We start from the raw sequence: 21,458 nt of genomic DNA, 5'->3' as shown, positions 1-21,458 counted from the left end.
CGCCGCTAAAATGATTTTAATATATCAAAATTTAACAAAAACGAAAAAATTCCGCACTTCAGTTATATTTAATAAGTTCGTATTTATTGCCTCCAGAAGGATCTCATTAAAATCTCTATACGTTCAGTAATTAATGGAATTAATGGTTGTTCGTTAATAATTTATTCGGCAAGCCATTTAATTTATAATTTACGTCCCGTTCCTAAGGGACGAATTCTTGAATTTGCGGCGTCCCCTAAGAATTCAATCGCCACAGTACAAGTATGCGGAGCGGCACCAAATGCTCGTCATTGCCGACTTCCCTATATTGAGAAGAATGTAGGTGGGGACTGCCATCTGACCCTGTAGATAAATTACTAATTTAATTGCATCTCTATGGATCGACGACCTTTTCGAACTGTACGGCGGAGGCCCCAAACGAAATCGAAATCGCAATCGAATCAACTGCCGCGATTCGATGATGAAACGCAACAATACAATCTACTACAGAGTGAGCCGAAAACGTAGTGGGGCGCAAAGAAGGCCGTGGAAGGCAACCGGAGCCCGGACTGAATCAAAAAAGTGAACCGCGTTTCAGTTTCTGTTCAGTTTGGTGCTGTTCAGTGCTGTTCCAACGCTCCTCCGGAAGACTCACGCAACTCCGGCGCGTCGTGTGCGTATTCACGTGGGCCGACGCGTATTGTTACGTGGTTTAAAAGTCTTTCGTTCGTCGGAAAGAATTCCTGGATGGTTTTTATTATGGATTTCGGTTAATGTCAGTTTGAATTTTTGAAAAAAGGTCTAATGGATTCGTGTGAATTGGCCGAAATGGGTGCAACTGGGTGCAATATTGTTGTGCAATTGTCGTGATACTAGGATAGTTTCTATGGGTTTGAAGATGAAATATTTCAGTGGGGGACATAGGGAATCCTACACTTTGATTGCCAGAAAAAGGTATATGAAGAGAATGTAAGTTATCTGCACAGATTAATAAAAACAAATCATGCGATGTTCCTTATTTTCTCCAGTAGCCCGAAAGTGGTTGCGGATTTGTAGTAAATTCAAAAGCCAAACAAATGTCTAACCTGAACGATCATTTCAATTTTCCCGAGCGGCCAGGGCGTGTGCCCACAAAAAAAGGTTGAGGCGGGCAATTTTCCCGATTAAAATCTAAATCGCCGATACATAGTTCTTAACCAGTAGGTTTTGCCCAATTGCGACCGATATTGACTGATGTTAACGTTCACCAACTCACACGAAACTTTTTCCCAGTATCATAATTTTACCGCATCTTTTGTGCCCGAATGGCCCACCGACAGACATTTTAATGACCCAAGTAATTGATAGAACATTAAAGCCCAGTCTTCAAATCATTTAAAATTTTGCGCTCCACTAATTTTTTTATTCCATTTCGGGTCTAATTTCACAGTCAATAAGGAAGGTATACCGTTAAGCCCTCGGTGAGGTCCATCACCACAGCCGGTCATTTTTGCCTAATTAAGCCAATTAAGCTTAACTAGGGCACCTGTTTCCAGCCCTAAACTGGAATTTGATTTTAGTGACCCGACCCATCAATAATTTATTAGCCGTTGGAGTGAAATCGGGTCATCGGTGATGTGTCCTTTGGGAACAGATGAAAATAGATTATAATGCACAGAAGGGAATATTTTTAGACGTAGAGCAGAATTTCAATAAAATAACACCAGGAGATAAGAAGAAATTTTCGAATAAATTCTGAAGTATTTTGCAGCAAATCTACTTTACGAGCCCATAAATCAACGTGAGGAAGATACAACTTTTTCTATTTTCGCAGATAGCTGTGTAAACTGTTTACGTTTGGAGTGCGCCTTTTCCTATGCGAATATCCGTAATACTTCGTTTGAAGATTAAAGTCAAAGTTACAGGTTGATTCTGTTGGCGTGAATGGGTAGTACCATTAGCATTGGCACTCCTTGCCAATAAAGCCAACGAAGAAGAACTGTTACTAATTCAAATTCTCAATCATCTTTCATCATTCAAATCTAGAATATTGCAATTTAACAATCGACTTATCTGTGACGGAATTGTAATCATATACTTTGCAACTCTAAATTTCTCAGATTTACAGTATAGACAACTTAAAGATTTTCTGTGCCCTAGAAATCCAAATTCAGGCCCGATTTTGCCAATGGAACACCGCGAAAAGTCTCAAATTGGTCTAACAACAATAATTATGGTTTTCTACATGGGAATTAAGTAACAACTGCATGGTGTCTGATGAACTGAAACCAGAAGTATTGATGTCAATCAACAGACCGTGCGGGAGATAATTACTAAATTGCCATCATGACCGGTTCGAGTGCTCAAGTGCACTTCGAGCTGCCACCAGAGGATTTAGATTGATCAAGTGTAAGTGTGTGTATGGGTTCATTTCGAGGAGGTTTTCATGGATGTTAAACTGCAAATTATGTCATTAAAATCTATCATTATCACGTTCTTGCAAAGAACTTGAAAAAGAATAAGAACCAGTCGAGCCTGGTTTTTAATGAACAGTATGTACAATGATTTTGCAGATTTGTCTAATAGTGATTTCCAAATTGCCACAGAATTTCACTTTACGTAACTGCGGATTTTGTGGAAGTTTCTGCAGTAAAGTGATCGTTGTTAAATTAAGAATTTAAACGTTCGTGAAATTTCGATCAGTGTTTCGTATGGGTGTTTCGGATTTTTAAAATAAAAGGAAACTTTCGAAATATACTTTTTTATTAATTCTTTTCATTAAACGCCGATTCTTTGGCATATTTCATATCTAGAGGCAGTTTAGGGAGCTTGCTGCCGCGTATACATGAAACATAAATCTTTTCAACTATAAGCAATTCGCATTTTTTTACATATTCACAAGGAATATCGCCCTTCGACGTTATTCATATATAAAAACTGATTCCTGGAAAACTCATCCAAGTGAGGCGATAAGGGCACCTTTAGCATGGAAAAGTAAAAATATGAAGACGAAACCGTAGGCACATTTGTATCTATTTCATAGAGTTACGCGTAAAAAGTACTGAAAACTAGAATACTTAATTTATTAATATCTGATTAATAAGTTATTACTGTTTATGAGATAATTTACTGCTTGGCCGTTGAAAATGCTTCATTAGTACAATCCAAGATACACATAAAAAAAACACACTTAAATTTAAAATACAAAAATCCATAAACGACTAAAAGATAAATTCAGAACAAATACACAGAGAACCTAGATTATATGGGACTGCCATTATCTTAAATCCTCGTAGAGATAGAAGAATGGTTTAAATACAAAAGTCATAAGATCGAGACAGATGTACAGGCTGGAACATACGGGGTGGCTCAAAGAAAACGAGTTAGATTAGTATCTCATTGGATTTCTTTTTAAATTCTTCTCTCTCTACCAGCTTTTGCTAACGCATAAAATCTGAGACACTGGGTAGATTAAAATAGGTAAAGCATTGCCGAACGAAGTTATAAAAATAATTTTCTATTGGTGGTAATGTATATTTTCCCATTACACGAAGGACAGAGACTGGACCTTCCTTTGGATTCTGCAGAAGAGCAGTAATTCAGCGATTGTATGCATTTTTTGCAGTAAACATGACCGCATGACGTGAACCGAGCCTCCATGTATGACAGATCCTCGAAGCATATTGGACATTCGATCTCTTGATGTTCAACCTAAAATTTTTAGTCTGTAGTTCAGGTATTGAAAAAGATGAGCATTAGACGTGAATTTGAGGCGTCATCTGATAGTACCATCTTACAGTCGCTAACACTTTGAGTCATAATCCACACTTACTTGTTCTTCCAAGTTTGTCGATCGGTGGACTTCAATCGATTTTCTGCTTACGGATTTTTGGTTCTTAATGGTTGTCACCGATATTTTGTTGCTTCCTGTGTGTTTTTTGGGTTCAGAGATTTTTGCTTTAATAGTCTGAGACCTGGTCCGTACAGGACTGAGAACAAATGAGTTGGTCATCGCAGTTGCCATTAGTGTTTCGTTCTTCCGAGTTTAAACTTGTTGAAATTGTTGTTGTCTCTACACGGTTTAAAAGCAAAGCAAAAAAGGGCTGCGGTTTGTGCCACAATGGCATAAGTGTAAAACAAACATACCTACATACGTATGTAGTAAAAAAAAGTTACCTTGTACGTACTATGCAGAGGTATTTGGATGTTCACTTATAATTTGGTGTAAAGAGTAAAACTTTCCGTTCTGGTGTTTTCAAAAAACAAAAATAAATTTCTATTTTTATGAAATTTATATGATTTGTTAAAATGCGCTCTTTGTACCTGATGCTGAAGCAAACCAAAATATACTGATGTTTATTCCGAACGATCAGTAGTAGATTTTGGGTATGCATGCAAACCGATAAATAAAGCAAAAAAAACATCATTTAAATATTTCAATACCGATAATTTATACGAATTGCCTCTTACCACTAAGGAGTTTTAAGATTTTTGCAAATTAAGACTTCCTAGCATTTTCAATCTTCTGTTTTTGGTGAGAGATTCGTTATTGCCTCAGCTCGAATCCCGTAAACGTTCGAACCAGTGGTCAAAACAATTTAAACACATACCGATGACGAATGACCACCGTTGGAGAAAGACGGTAGAGGCCGGTCTAATTAGACAAACTGGCCTTACCAAAATGTTAATGTTTACCTTCCACGAGTGGCGCCGCTGGATAATTATATTTACGTAATTAATTGGTAAAATTGGCTTTTGTTTTGTCCATATAAATAGTTTGCTTCCCAAAATATACCGATCCATCCCATATGGTTATCCCGTTGACAGATGTGGGTTAATAGGTATGAAAATATTTATCTGAAGTAAGCAAATTTGGCCTCTTTCGTTGGAACTCGACGCGCCACCAACCGATTAAAAGATCCTAAGTAGGCAATTTTCAATCAAGTCTAGTTAGATAAAGATCAAATCAAGTCCCAATCACACAGTGTTCCCAATACCCGTCGACCCACCTGTGTTTATTATGTGTACGTCCTCCAGGTTACCTAACTATTATGCTTGATGCCAGATAAGCAAATAAACAATCCTAATGGGGCTTTGTTAATTTACATTTTCTCTCTCAATCTCTATCACAACTAAACAGGTTTTTCGTTTTACTCTTGTGTTTAAGCGCGATTGTATAATGCATCCATGTCCGCCATATACGTCCATCATGCTTTTTAAATCTGTGCCGATTAATCGTACCCTACAGGCGAGAATTTGCTATTCGACTATTTATTGCCTTTAACGGTTACGTTTAATTTTTATGTCTTTGTTGTACAATCTGGAAAAAAAAATTGAGATCTCAGAAACAGTGAGGGCTGCATACTGTACCTGTATGGTCCAGTTAATCGGCCTGCGCAGTTCCATCGGGAAGGTAAATACGATATCGGTGCAAATCAAAATATTCTCTTTCTGCCTGTCAATGGGTATCTGCTTCCTCAGAAGTCATATTTTTAAGCCACCATTATAGGTATCTTGTACTATCATACGATGGTTGGGTAGGGATAGTATTTAAGGTGTATTCATCACGCACAATATGCAAAAGAAATACGAGAAAATTGCGCAACAAACCGGTTAATCGTACGTAACTAACAACAATAAAGGCCCGTTCTGCCGATAAACACCTTGCAAAAAAACACCTTGAGCCGTTACGTAACACCACAACGGGCATCACCATTCCCATTATCGACATTAACCGTGGCTCAGAATGTGCTTCAAATCTCGCCTGAGGAACCGCCGGGAGTCACATTCGCATCCGTCGAGAGTGGCATTTGCACGTGTGCTTTTCACCCTGCTACAAGATAATGGTGGATCTTGAGACTGAAAAAAATCATCCCTTGTACGATCTTCCCTCTTGGCCTATTAGTCAAGTCTATTATGGTTGCCAGTCGACAGCTAGGTCTCATAATAGGTTCCAGTGTTGGTGATAAAGTGTGCGAAAGCTGATTTTTTGCAGTAGAATCTTGATTATTTCACAATTTTAACTGTTCTCGAAAAAAGTGAGGGTTTTAAAGCTAGTTTTGGCTTCATCAGTATTGAATAACCAGTCCCGAATTCTGTGTCGTTCCCATTGAACACAATAAAGGTGTTAAAACGAAGTGCCCAGCAGTCGCGCATCGATCAGACGAACGATAATGAAGCGACAATTTTGGAGGTTCAAATTTGACATTTAAATTCGCTTGGTACGTTCCCTTTTTCCACCAGTTTATTTTAAGGATGTTCGCATCGTACTCTCCTCTCAAGTCATTAGATTCCGTGGACCGCTTCGCTCTTTTGATATTTATGGTAATTGGGTTTGTTACGTTACCGATACGCTCCGTCCATAAACCAAGCGCAACAGTATCGGGATCGCCTTTAACGTACGACGACTTTATTTGTGACTCATGCAAATTTGAAACCACTATCTCTTGTTGATAATTGCCGATTAGATGGACGCGAAAAGTCATAAACTGAAACTGGGAAATCTCGTTTGAAACAGTGTTTATACGATCCTGGAAATGAGTCACTTTAACCATCGCCAGATGACGTACGAAGGGCGTAGCCCGGACAAAACGGTGCATAATTCGAAAGAATTAAACGACACGCGATTAGATGTTATCATCGGGAAGTACCATCATAAAGTAGTCGTTTATATTTTAATGAATTTCGAAGAGCAACAGAATGATTTGAGCACGGTTTAGTTCATCACGCTTCTTAAAAAGCGTTCACACTTCACAACAAATTGAAAAGTAAAGAGAACTGTTTACGTTTCTCTTTAAGTCGATGAAGATGCATTTCCACACGCTTCTGCGACAAACATCAGTTGCTTGTCTGCGTCCATTAATCTAATCGAAGGACCAAAACCGGGCATCCTTTTAAGGCCCATTTGGAAACCATATTGTTCGTATAAATAAAAAAACGAGATCACATGGAAATGTATTCAAATTATTCAGTAAGTATGCGCCGCACTCTGACGCGTGGTCTCATATTTGAATAAATTTTTTCCCATGAGTGCGTCATATTGATCAGTTTTTAAAGGTTTACGAAGAGCCTGTCGACCCTAGCGATTTGGAAATACCGTGGAATTACCCTTGTTTGCTTCAAAGATCAAATTTCACAAAATTAATAGGTGTATCATTAGCCGAGCGACAAAAAAAGCACGTGACCATCTGTCAGGGCAGCTAATGCCCTAAAAATCCCATTTGGTTTCAACAATACGGGCTAATGAATAAGCCGTTTTCGAGCCTGTGACACAATGATATCACCGGGTAGTAAACCCGAAAATTTTGGCGAGTTGGTAACCCCTAATTATGCGCCAAATCGGGCCCACTGAATGAGATTTAACTAGATACTGACCCTCGGGCTGGCTCGTTGACTTTGCTTACTATTTTTAGTTGAAGCATTAGACCATTTGGTTCTGTGATGCGGAATTTAACAATAATTGGTTCGGAGTATCCACCGCAAAACCCAAAATCGAATCCGTTCGGCAAACGTGGTAACTAATCCGGCCCCAATGGACGTGAATTCGACAAGCGACATTAAGATGTTAAAGTGGTTTCTCTGACATGGGGTCCGCGCAATGGCCGCACCGGAGGGTGGAATTTTATTTCCATTAAGTAAACACATTCGAGCTCTTTGGCTTGCCTTCGGCAATGGGTCATTTTGCAAAGTAAATAGCGGAGACTGCTCCATTAACATTTGCGTCATAATGGCCTTTGTATGCCGTACAGCTTGTGCTGCAAGCCTCGGCCCATCCTGCATTAATATAGCGATGAAGTTCCGATAAATTCGATACAATAGGGGTAAAAGGCAATTACGAATGCGTCCATTAAAGCCGCATTCGTATGCGAAGCTCGCGTCACGTGCAGACGTCCGTCCCTGCAAATAATGCGATTTCCATTTTTTTTTCGTAAACGGCATTTGGTTGCACCCGATAACGATAACCCGATTAATTAAGCCGATAACGGACGTTATTTTAATTGAATTTCTATTTATATCGTCCAGGACACTACGCTCTCGCCGAGACGAGATGTACGATATGCGCGCATCAAGGACTGTCTATTTTTGTTGCTCCTTCAATTACATATCTAGATTCTCATTGAGGGTAGGTAATTGCACCTGCGCCACTTTAGTCAATTAGAATGTTAAGTATTTTTTCAGATTTAGCGCAGCGTGTACCGAGGAGCGATCGTTGCAAGAAACGAAAATCAACGGCAAGGAAATTAAATATCTCGCAAACAGCTAATTGGAGATCACGAAATTGGTGATGTCGTGACTTTCGCCACGGTTTCAAGTACAGTGGATCGGAATTGGTACCACTTGCGTTGAAATATTGGGTATTGGTTAAATGAGCACTTCTCGAAATTAGAAAACGCTACCAAGCTCATCGAGATTAAAATAAGTACAGCTTTCATAATCGAACCACATAGATGCCCCACTGAATTTGTTCGTCTCTCCACACCTCCACCTAGAAAATCGAGAGAGAGAGAGAGAGAGATCGAAGGAAACGTTCTCTAAAAATCCGTATCCAGGAAGGAGACGTTTTTCCTTCGACTGGATGGGAAAATTTAATCTGCTCTGATGAGAGAGTTTTCTTCTGTTTCACGCAGCGGAATTCTAAAGAAGCGAGGACATTCCCCGAGAGGAATTTCCTTAGAATTCTTAACATGAATTAAAGCGAACACATCCACGTTTTCTGATGACGTCGAATAACCGTTTCTGAGTTTCGCCATGTTTCCACTGGTTCATTTCTGTAATGTTCCTGGTGAAAACGAAGCTCCACGAGACGGTGCACACGTTGCCAAAGACACCCAACACACAGTCGATGGTTACGCGAAGGAACTCGGTTTGGGTTGCTTGCAGAAATTATAATAATTTCCTCACCAGGCTCTATGGGCAGGACTAATTGGACGTGTATAATGCAGGAAAGAAACTGGGGTAAAATCAAAGGATATTGCCGTGCACGCGAACTAAGACAAACCGAGCTCACCCAACCGTGGTCCGGAATAATTAGTGTTATGTTTTGTTTTTTCGGCACGAATGATGGTTTAATCAATCGACCCGTAGAAGAGTTGTTGTGTATTTCTTCTATTGCGGGCATTAAATGAAGCAATAGGAAAGCCTTAAGTCGACACTGGATGAATCGAAGCCAAAATCAATAATCTTCTTGGCGGTGATTGTCAGCTGACCCATGACGCAAAAGTCCATTACTGGGCGATTTTTTCCATTGTGATCGGAACAATACAACGATGATCTTCGATAAGGATTATTAATACGGTAACTGTTAATTACACTGCTGATCAGCGGGTACAGTTAATCAAGTTTACGAAGATTCTTTTCGGCCATTAAGGACTTAAATTGTTTTTAGATCGATTCTCTCTCTCGCATCGGCTGTAACAGCCTCGCTGAATTTGAAGAAAAGGAACCAAGAAAGGACCATTGGAAAAAACATATAAACGAGAGAGCTATCATAGATGTACAGGGTGTCTACCAAGTGATAGCGTTAATTTCAAGGGGCGATTCCCTGACACATTCTATGAAAAAAAGTCATAATAAACGTACGTTCCATCTTGCTTCGTTTTCGCGACAAGAGGTGTCAAGAGTTTTTATTTCGGTTTTTTATAAATATTTTCGGACTCCAGAGCAACATTTCGATGAAACTCAGCATGCGAGGGTTTTCCCGGGACGAGACATTCAAATATGATGTCGGTTTTACCGCACCGTGTAGGGGGCGCCACCTGCAATAATGTTATCGTGTTGAATTTGCCCTGGTGTCTTTAGGACCCTGTATTTCGACTCCTCGTAGATTACGTCTTGTCTCCCGTCAATCCTGAACGAAAACGGTGTACTTGGTCGAAAGCTCTCGGAGCAACGATTTTCAAGATATCGACGATTAAAAATTTCTCTGCAAATCACTTCGTGAAAATATTCATTTATTAATAAACGCTTAATAATAGCCATCTACGTATTGCGGTAAAACCGAAATCGCATTTGAGTTTCTCTTCTCGGAAAATCCCCGACTGCTGAATTTCACCGAGATGTTGCCCTTATGTCCGGAAATATTTATGAAAAACCGAAAAGTAAATAAAACTTTGACACCGTGTACCACGAAAACGAAGCAAGATACGTTTTTAGGACTTTTTCACATAAAATGTGACAAGGAATCACACCTTGAAGTTGATGCCACCATTTAGTAGACACCCTGTGTAATACAGATATATGGGCGCTCGTGGGGAAACATGAAGTTGATGATAGTTGTCAAAAATCGAATTGTCGGATTTCAAATGTGACACCGCCACGCGGTAGAAGAGGACGAATTGCAACGACGAGGTGTCGAATCACTTTGAATTAGTTTAGAAAAAACGAAATGTCTTGAATGATACAACACCCAAAAATACGGTACTCAAGAAAGAGCATCCACAAAGATTTCTCATATACAATTTGTGCCATTTGGAATGCCGGCAGGAGCTCGTTTATCTGCGGTGAGACTCTATACAAGCAAACTTTCCACTTTACAAGCCCTAAACGTGCACTTCCCCTTTAATTTATTCGAAGCAATTTAACGTTTGATGGCAGTTTACCACTTTCCCATCCGCAGACTCGAAACTAGATAAATCCGCGATCGGATGGTGTGAATAATAGAGGTACATGACAGACGATAAACCAAAATAACAAAGCGGAGGCAATAAGGCGCAAATCTCGGTGCCGGATATTTACCGGTCGCTCTAGCCACGGCCGAAGTGAATAATGGGCCACTTTTCCCCACAGGTCGGTTTAATAGAAAACAAACACGAGCCCGACGTGAATCTGATTGTTATATCACTTTTTTGATACGGAAATCATAGGCGTCCGATAAGCATTTCACGTCCGGCGCACTCTGTGTCGGAAAGTCAAGAACGATTCAAATTACTGCCCGAACGCCCATGTCCAGAGATTTAAAATGTACGATGGACAGTTTCAGTTGCGTGTCTCATAAAACCGAAGGGAGCTATCTAATCGTGTTTTTCCCTCTTTATGAGTGATCTGGCAGATTTACTGCGTGCATTGTCTATCTCTGCATCTTGTATCTATCTATTCCGCAGATAACCTGGGTTCTAGCTGTGCCATTTTATTGGATTTCCTGTTAAACGCTTCATTCCGATCGAGGAATTGCATTACCTTGTTTGGTGTTGAGTTTTGACTTTGTTTGAGAAGGTCAAAATTCCATTAGATGTTGTGAGTAAATTGATTAAAACGAACGCTACCCGTAATCCAAGTCGACAGAGCTATTATTTTCCAACGCTCAATGGATACGAAAACTTGAAATGAGTTCTGTGCGTTGTTTATATGGAAAAAAACGAATCTGCGGAGTTCTCCTGAGTGAAAATAGCGTCGACGGACGAAATATATTTCCGCAAAGTAATTTCTAACTGAAGGGATTTCCAATTTAGTCCTAGAACCGCCCGAGTCGGTTCATTCCTCAAAATTACGCATTTTTAAGTTCTCGAACGAAACGATTATGATTGTTATTAGTGTATGGTTTGTTATTAACATGGAATGCAAGTTCTTCCTCAATTATTCCGATAATGAAATGACTGGCGGCATCTATCAACATTTTTCTCTTATCCTGGGAATTCAGGTCGAAATCAAAGAAAATGAAATATTACTCGGAACTAACCCGAACTGACCTGAAGTAAACCTTTAAAATGACTTGCACGAAATAGGGCCGTTAATAGGCAAAATCATAGTGTAACCTGACCATACATTCTGTCAATAGATAGCGTGGGACCTGTAATCCTATCTGAAGGTTAAACTGAACCATAACGTAAATTACAGAAGTGGTACCCAGTGATCAATCCGTGTGCACTACATGTTAATACAACAATCGGGTACGTATAAAAAAAAACATGGCGTAGGTTAGGTGCCCATTATAGTAACCCAACACCGTTTGGGAAAAGTCATAAAACCATACAGTTTCTAAACTGTATTAACGATAATGTGGGAACGTAATATTTTATTGTTGCAGTTTGTATGTCGCATTGTATAACAGCAACTCGCCGTTTCCAATTACATTTAGAGCGGACAAACAAGGCGAGGTGCCCAATGTATTTAGCCGTTGACATTCTGTTATAAAAATGCTGTAATACAATATTATTTTAGTTTCACTTATTGAAGCGAAGTTTAAAGAAAGTTATGTCACACCGAGATTACCTCGTCATCCCGCCATAAATGGCCCGCAGTTTAGTGTGTCGTGGCATTGTTGCCCGCAAAGAAATCGCCGTCCGTCGGACGTTTGCGGTAATTTAATCATGCATGTTACGCCACTGAACGGCCAAACGGCGTGGTTTATGACCACTCAAAATGCGGACTTGTTACGAATAATTAGCTCTTAAAATGTGACTAATTATCCGGAAGGTCTTCGACCCGAAAGTTGAAATTGATTTCGCTTCGACAGCGATGCAGCGGAGGATCGCGTGAAGCGATTCCGGTGCTGAAAAAATTCTAGAAAAATCTTAAACGTGTACTTAACTGCAGCCAATCGATAATAATTTACCGACAGACTTGGAAATAGCTTTTTGATGAATAAAACATGGCATCAGTCAGTCTCGGGGCCCCGAAGAATGGCCGCAGCAAAAAGTTCCATAATTCAAAATTAATGAAACGCGCCGGGGCTTCCATCTTATTGCGTCCAATCTCGAACTAATTGTACTGGGCCCAAGGAAAATGGGGAGTAAGAAAACCACCGGCAACAGATTGCTGCTGCTGTTGGCGGGATTCGCGAAGACGTCATTTGAAAGTCAAATTGTTTACTCCGGGGTTCTCGAAAAATCCGGAGTTTCTGATTAAGGGATGCTCTTTCGTAAATATTCATTTGATCGTTTTATCTCAATGAAAAAAGGGTATTATAGTGTCTCCGAAGTCCTGCCCCGCCAACAAAGGCAAAACGACTTCCAGTCGCTCACAAAAGTCTTGGTGCAGCGTATGATTTAACTAACGAGTGTTAGTGTCTCCTTATATGACAACGAAATTTAATTTTATTACATGGAAATTTATATTTTGCTATACGTGCCACTAGCGATAATAACAATTTGCATAAAAAAATCGAACTTACCAGATAAAGAGTTTCATTCGTTTTTCTAATAGGTTACATCCACATAAGTCTTGGTTCGGGACATATGTTTTGAATATTAATGTATACAAAAATGAAGAATGCAGTGGCTTACTATTTGTTTATCACGCCTCTGTGATTACACAAAAAATGCACAAATTTCTGGTCGGGCGCGCCTGTTTATTTCATGTTTTTCAGTAGTTTTAAACATGGCCGGAACAGCGTTAAGCGTAAGTGAACGAAAAACTATTATTAATTTGAATAAAGAAGGAAAGTCTTGCAACGACGGTTCAAAAATCGTAAAAAGAAGTCGCTCTGCGGTTCAAAAAGTTATTAATCGTTTCAAACTCGAAAACAGAATTCAGAACAAACCACGAGACGGGACGTCCAAAATTGTCATCGAAAAGGTAAACAAGATACGTTTTAAATGAAATCAAGGAAGATTCTGAAAAAGTGCTTCATTGTTGGCTTCGGAAGTTAGGCAGTACTTTGGAAATACCGTCCACGAGGAGACAATTCCAAGAACACTTCATAGAAACGGACATAAAGGCTGTGATGCAAGAAAGAAACCATACGGAAGTCAGGTAAATAGAAAAACCGTCTCGATTTTTCCAAGCAACACCGAGCGATGAAACCCGAATTCCGGGAAAATGTTATTTGGTCATGTGAGAGCAAATTCAATATTTTTGGACCAGAAAGACGAAGAGAAGTGTCGAGGAAAAGAGGAGAAGTGCTAAATCCGATAAATGTAATTCCAGCCGTCAAACATGGAGGAGGCGAAATAACGGTCTGGAATTGCATGGCGGCACTTAGTGTAGGAAACTTAGCAATAATTGCTGAAACCATGAATCATCAAGCGTACCTTAATGTCTTATAGGAAAATTTAAAGCAAAGTGCAGGGAAATTGGGATTGGCACGCAACTATTACTTTCAGCAAGATAATGACCCCAAACATAAATCTTATGCAGTACGCCAGTGATTGGTATACAATACATCACGTTTATTAGATACACCTTCCCAAAGTCCCGATCTTAACCCCATGGACCGTCTATGGGATCATTTGGAATAACAGATTCGGGTAAACGTTGCGTATAATGAAGGTGACTCGAAAATGAGTTGTCTTAGGAGAATGGGAAAAAATGTCACGTGACGTTAGAAAAAAGTTAGTCAATGCCAAACCATGGTTAATGGGAGTCCTGAAACATAAGTGGTACCATACCCGGTATTAATTGACTTGATTTTTTGTGAACAGTTATTTTATTATCTTCATCGGGTCTTATGTGAAATTTGCTTTTAATTAAAATAAATTAATCTTGTTTTTCAATAAGAAGATTTAAGTTCTGAAAATAATTTGCGTGATATTATTAGTATGTACACATGCTGGAATACATACATTTAGTTAAAATTAAATATTGTTGTTATTTCAAAAAAAATATTCAATACTCTTACAGGTGGTAATGCTGCGTACCAATGCATTTGTGGGTGACCGTATGCATTTTACGTTGTCCTTTGGTAGTGGCAAAACTTACTTTCTCGTGAAACCAGTGCTGGTCACATCACTTAAATCACTTCGAATCAAGTGGTTCGCGTGAGCCGTATCCGCCCCAAGGGGCATGTAGATCTGAAGCTGGCGCATGCGGGAACCCCGACTAAAAATTTTTAAAAAAATTATCATTGTCACTTGGCTAAGTCGCTTTGAAACGTATTGAAAACCTCAGCTGTCTACCAACTTGACAATCTCATATTTGGCAATAAAACCTCCGGTTTCACCCTTAAAGCCACATTAACGGCAAAATTAAACGTCAGGTTTCTTTCTTGCAGACGACAACATCAGGCTCCCACCAACACTACCAACAGCAACACGACATGGCACGGTTCGAATCTGGGGACTCCGGTGTCCAAAGCAGACCCCAAGAGCCCGGACCGTCTCAAAGGGACGACTACCGACCTTTTCGAGCTTTTAGAGAAAGCTCAAAGGTCAAGAATCGACGACCAGAGGTGCATGTTGCCTGCTTATTTTAACCAGGTGAGTTTTTCGACAAAAACAAAGTGAAATCAAATTAACTGCCACAATCCATTCTGCGCCATCGGCATCGAGCTCAGTTCGTACGGATTAATTTGCGAGCATTGTTGCCGCATTCGATTGCTTCATTAATGCGTTGTTAAGAGAATGAAATGCAATTTATCCGGAAATTAATTTATAATAAGTTTATCCGGTCGTTATTGGGAAAAACGAGGATACTTCTCTCAGGTCTCAGCGGAGGGCGCATTCTCGAGAAGAAATACGACCATCGAAAAGAAATATTGCGCCCACGAGTACGCTTTATAACTTTTTCAGGTTTTAATGGTTTCGGAAAGCGGCTGCCTCGAGGAATTTATTATTTACTACTCGAAGCAAGAATTTTCTCGATGGGAGAACTTTGAGTGAAACTGCTTGTAGCTATAGGAAGTGAGCGTTCCGAACCAACAATACGTAGAAACTCGCAATGTCATAGCTAATAAGATGCTAATTACAGGTTAAAAAGAAAAGAGCAAAGAGACACGAATGAATTAAATAGACAAACAGCTAGGTAATTTACATTGAAATAAGGTCACGCAATTGTATGGGAATGACATCAGTCAGTGGGTCGCAGTGAGTTTTTTCGGGATATGTAAACAAGAATTTGAAATTGATTCGTTTCGATGAGGCTGACTCATGGATTTGCCTGTGCGAACGGAAGAAATGAATTAATTCTAATTTTTTACTTTACCAACGTTCAGTGCGAACGTCTCCTTTGTATGATTATCGGGTAGAAAGTGCGCTTTTCGCACATGACACACGTGAGTCGTTGTTAGCCTTAGTTTGCAATTCACGATTTTCAATGTATGTATATGTAGGGGCCAGTTTGGTTTACTTCGCTTTCGCTACTGAAAATGATATATTGAGCGGGTTTTATAAGATAAATGGAGCGCCTCTTACCTCTTGGAGGCACATGAGGAAGGTAGGATATTTCTTTGTCGAAAATTTCCGCATTATTGACCAATTTTTACTCGAAACCTATATACGTATCGTTTTTTTTTTCAATTGTTTTTTCGTGGAAGACCGCCACGAGAGATAAAACCTTATTGGGATTTTCCCAAATTCCCGAATCTTTATTTGAAGACCGTGAGATTCCCCGTTAAATCTAGAGCAGCAGATATTGCGATTCAACTGACTTTTTGTTGCCGAATCGAACCTCCTTCTCACCGGGACTATTTCACAACAACAGTGAGCGACTGATCAATTACAAGTTATTTTGACAGATGTTCTCCTCCATTGTGCTGACCGCGACACGCGTTTAATTGAAAGTAAACATTTGCCAATGTGGCTGTTGTCTCCTCGACGGTTTTGTTCTGCAAATATTCAACTTGTGTCAGCTCTTGCCTCGAAAAGGTATTTATTTTTTGCTTTGCTATTGCCTTAAGGACACCGTGCAATATGAGTTCCATAAAACAAATTCTGCAACTATGAATGAAAATGAACAGACGCTTTCGTGATCAATAACTTTTCGCAAATCGTCCACCTACACTGAGCATCCAACGTTTGTATCATTAATTATGATGAGATAGCTGTCTAATTGTATTATTAACGAGCCTAAAGCGAAATCAAGGTAAACCTTAATAAGTACTCCCCTGAAGAATGTTGTCTTTTGCGACGCCTTCGGCTCATATGAATAAGTTATAATTGCGAAGTGTGTTTATTTGCCGTTGTCGATCACCACGGAGCAAGTCTGGTTAATTGGACGGCTAGGCGCATACCCTTCTTATCAGTCAAGCTTCAATTGGATGGTAATTGAACTTGACGATTAAACATCTTCACTTTTCGGATTCTTTCCTTCCTCAGTTAGCAGCGGAGATCGAATTTGTCATGTAGAGGATCGCGATCGGAAGAAAAAGATCGGTGTGCTCAATTAACCGTGGCCAAGAGATTGATGACCGCAAACGATTTTTTCAACGTTCGTTTTTGCTGCCAATGACTAATGGGTAGTTAAAGAGATAGATTAGATTGCTGGGAATTTCATACAGGGTGACCACCTGGGTTATGTCCATAGACGGAGCTGAGATGGGACGGATCCTGGTCAGGCTCTTCGAAGCATGAAGATTTTTCGATTGATGTTGGCTTTGCCACATGGTTGAAAAAGCAATGAGAAACCTCAGAAAGGGATCACAAAGTATTAGCTCTGGTCGAGTATGAACTTTGAGATTGTTCGCCTCTAAAATCTAAAAATTAACAAATCGGGAATCTTTAAAGTTTCTTATTCTGATTAGTCAAGCCCCATCTATCAGAGACGATTAAACAGTCTTCTCAAACACCAGCCCACTCTCCTACAAGAAACCCGATAACTTCCTGTACGATAATTTCCCGGTGCAAAATACGTATAAATAATTAACGGCAAACAATTACGTTGTTAATTCCTCGTTGACAAGAAGGCAGGCGTTTGCCTTCGCAAAACACTCAGACGATAATACTGTAACAATAAAATTGTCGTAAGTTGCAGAAATATCCAGCCCAGCGATTAATCCGCCGCCCACTGTGGGCGCCATATTTGGCTACGCAAAGAGATATGGGGCCATACGATACGTACATACTCCGAGAAATATTCATTTTTGTGGTATATCGTCAATTTTGTCAGTATTGCTGCTTTCCTTCACGTATTTATGATGGGTCACGGTGAAGCAGGTGGGTGGAGGATTTGCGAAAATTTTGCAATAGTCATATATGTGTGACCTTCTTTCAAAAACATTAATCATTTTTCCTCGCACCTACCTCTTCAGTTGGTATCATCATACGATTTCTTTTTTGCACCATTTGCTATAGCCGAACTCTGAAATCAAGAGGGGAAAGCTGGTTTCCTATGCCATTATTCATTATTTGCGGATTAGACCGCTGTTGGTGTAACTATCCGTTTAATAAGTTGTTGCATTCTCGCGATTTATCGGCTTCCTACTTTTTGCCTTATGTAGGCAGCTAATCCATTTATACAGGCAACCTCCAGTGTCGCGGAACAAGGTGTAACTCAGTTACGTAATCTCCATAATGCAGATTTCCTTCGTCTCTAACAAATTGTCACCATTTACATATCATCCAAATACCCAGTTTACGGGAACTAAGAAAATTCTGACAAAAGTATCAAAACGGTTTTATGGAGGATTTTCACTCATCGGTAATGCCTCACATATGGTGACCGGGAGGCTATATAAGAGATTTAGAACCCCTCACACAATGAACGCCATTATGGCATCTTATACGTACGCCCATTATAGGTACGCGGATTTAGCAGTTTATGTTGCATTTAACCGCATGAAGCTGCATCACGAGGAATGGGATGCTGCCTAATCCTCGTTTGTGTATGGGTACTTAAGTACCATTTGCCTAACGCTTTCGTGCAAAATGGGCATACCCAGAGGTTTGAGTCATAAAGTTGTATCGGTCTATAAATCAGCACTGATCAAAGGCAGGAGTATAAAGGTGCTTAAGTACTTGGTTATATCGTTTCTGCTGCCAGCAAGTGAATTAGTAGCATTCTCTAGGTTTTTTATCTTAAAGTAACTAGTAATAAATTTTGCAAAAGGAAATTACTTGAATTTCATAAAGTTCTGTTCATTATGCTTTCTTGATGTTATGGTGAATGGAGCGATCAGTTTAAATCTCTTTGAAGTCGAATGACTCAAGTCAAATTTATCCTTTTGTTTATGATGTTAATAAGTCGCAGTTTTTCTTTTATATATTATTAAGGAGTTTTAATATTTTCAAGAAAATTTTTAGATTTTTGCTACGGTTCTAAGTAAACCCTCGGTCTTTAGTGAACGTTTTTGTACCCGAAAGTTCCTAAATTCGACTTGTTGTTGCGAATATGGCTCTGTTTTAATTTTAAAGATGCCGTCGCCCTTACTGCAAAGTGACGATGAATTACGAAAAAAATTAAAATTAGCTCTCCCTAGCCGCAAATAATTGTACCTATTAAATCTTATCAATTTACAATCCACTATAAACCCAAATATGGTCAATTTTAGTGAAGTAACACTTTAAAAGAATTTTACCCTGAGGTACATATATCTCAGTACCTCTTCCGTATTGAAATGAAAGTGATGTTCTCCCACTAAATATGCGAGACGCATTTTTAATCTTCAATGAATCGTATTTAAATTTCGAAGACATTTGAGATCTCTGCCAGATTTCGCACAAATCACCGAAGAGTCTGTAAAATCGCAAAAAGAATCAATAGATATTTCAGAATCTTTTCTGTATAGAAGTGATTCTTCGCTTAAAATGCTCAGGATACTTTTAAACCTTCAATGACTGAAAACAACATATCAGTGTGGCCAAATAGGTGTTCTTTGGAAAAACTCTAAACTATTCCTGCGTAAGTTTAGGTTACTCACAAATGATGTCATTTTAAATTAAATGAGCACGTCATGACTTTACCCATCCTTATTGTGCATTATATTCAGAAAATTTCTGAGAACTTAAAAGATCAAAAATAAATTGTATTAACTCTTGATATTGTGGTGAATGCGCCTTATACGATGTTCCTTTAATACGCACGTTGTGTTTCAAGCTGTTATCGCAAGGTGGCGCCAGCTTAAACAGTTGCAGGCCGCGATGTGTATGTGTTTTTAAAACTTGAAGAATGGGCTAACGGATGGCAGCACCAGTATTGCTTTTTGATTTAAATTGTATATATTGCTGATTATTTAGGCTTCTTCCAAAGATGCTGTTGTGTTAAGTTTTAATTTATTAATTTTTATCTACAAATCGGTATTTAGGTTATGCTTGGTTTAATTTAACTAAAAAAACGTCCTTGTAAAACTGATTCAATTCCCTAAAAAAAAATGAGACTCTCCCATACAAAGTGTTGTAACAAAAAATTTACATAAGAAGCAAAAATTTTGAAAATCATTTATGTAAAATCATTACATGTTTCAGTGCAAAATGTAACACTGGTTGAAGAGATATCCGAAGTCGTATTTAGCATTTAGAAAACTTTCCTGAATTTCTCTCTTATTTACGACGTATTGAGGCTTTAAATCCAAAGCAAGTTTGTCTAAGTAAAAAAGGTGAGCAAGCAGTACGTCACCATAAAATCTCGAAAGCAGGTCAGGCAGCGCCTGAACTATTTTGTTTCTCTTACAACCTATCTAGCGGCTGCCGGAGTAAATATTCCCGGTTTATCCGGGTAAAAAGGTCGATTTCTCAGCGAATGCACCACGTAAACATGTCTCGCTCTAAAAGTTCCTTACTAAAAGATTCATAAGCCTGGAATTATTTGTATTTTATTCCAGACGCGACGGTGTTTCTTTCAGAACCTAAGACATTCATTTCCTACCATTGTTTGCAGGAGAATTATCCTGCCAGGGCAGCTTTAAAATTAAAAATTTGCAAGAGTGATCGCTTTACGTTGCCGAGATGGCGGTTGTGGTTATGAAAACCGAAAAGTGTTAAATAAAATCTGTCAGGGCTAATAAGTATTTCAAGGGAGAAAATTCAATTACTGCGGCGACACCTGAGACTCCTTGACTGGTAAAATTGGTTTGTTCGGTTCAAATCATTGAGGCCAATTTCTTAGAATCCATGCACATTCTCTTTGAGTTGCCAGCCTGGAAAGTGTGTATTATTAGAACTGGAATCCAGGATTTCGTCCGCAAGACACTCAAGCCTCGGATTTAAAAATAATACTCTCTTAAAATGTTGCTGGAAACCATATTTGAGACACCGTAAAGACCATGTCACATTAGATTATTTTATTTAGATTTCATCAGAGGGTTCGAATTCGTTCTCATGTGCCACACCTTAACGCGCTTTAATCTTGCAACATGATCTCATATGGAAAGAAGCAGGACAGGGAGGGGGGCGAAGTGAAATAAAATAAGCGCAGGTGCCTCCGATTTACCTGAACCGAATCCGTATAAAAATGGTTCCATTGAGTGGTTAAAACCTGCATTGTTGGGCACTGAGGCAGGTGCCCTGTTACATTCACCTGGTTCTCGTGGGAGTCGCAATATTACCATCTGGGGCACGAATTTATAGAAAACGTGTTTTTGTGGTTTTATTTTTTGGATTTTAGTGCGACTCTGGTAAATTGCACTTTGTGAGGAAATAACCTCGTTTGTTCAAAACATAAAAGGAAGTAGAGAAAGTTGCCAGTCACAAATGGCAACCACATAAGGTGAATCTAATCAAAAACATTTACATCACAATTAAAAAAAAATTGCGTTCGGGCCAATTGAAGTAACGGTTTGTTGACCCTGGTAAGGCCCCGAGCTGTCTTTTTGTCGGGGGGCTTTCGCTTTTCCACGATATAAAAATAAAGATAAATATATTATGTATATTCTACAGGAATTTAAATGCGCCGACTTTAAAGGCGACATAAAAATG

At 39.3% G+C, this 21,458-nt stretch overlaps 1 protein-coding gene and 1 long non-coding RNA gene across 8 annotated transcripts in view; one reads left to right on the top strand and one right to left on the bottom strand.

The window, feature by feature from the left end:
• Positions 1-21,458, top strand: part of RapGAP1 (Rap GTPase activating protein 1) — a 96,230-nt gene that overhangs the window by 23,434 nt on the left and 51,338 nt on the right. For 5 of the 7 annotated variants that reach the window (XM_066283387.1, XM_066283386.1, XM_066283394.1 and 2 more), the window contains one exon: positions 14,885-15,089. In XM_066283387.1, coding sequence (XP_066139484.1) covers positions 14,885-15,089 — 205 coding nt within the window. Of the gene's footprint in view, positions 1-595; positions 949-14,884; positions 15,090-21,458 lie in introns of those variants that run through there. The other 2 variants (XM_066283390.1, XM_066283389.1) reach the window with 2 other exon arrangements.
• LOC136340148 (uncharacterized) lies at positions 2,704-4,322 on the bottom strand. Its single transcript, XR_010732267.1, has 3 exons — positions 4,135-4,322; positions 3,791-4,030; positions 2,704-3,669 (listed from the first exon to the last, which is right to left on the bottom strand). It is a non-coding gene; the product is annotated as an uncharacterized lncRNA (long non-coding RNA).

This window comes from Euwallacea fornicatus, chromosome 7 (assembly GCF_040115645.1).
Source record: "Euwallacea fornicatus isolate EFF26 chromosome 7, ASM4011564v1, whole genome shotgun sequence".
Classification (NCBI taxonomy): Eukaryota; Metazoa; Arthropoda; class Insecta; order Coleoptera; family Curculionidae; genus Euwallacea; species Euwallacea fornicatus.
Note: the sequence above shows the minus strand (reverse complement) of the source record. Positions and strands in the feature narration are given on the sequence as shown.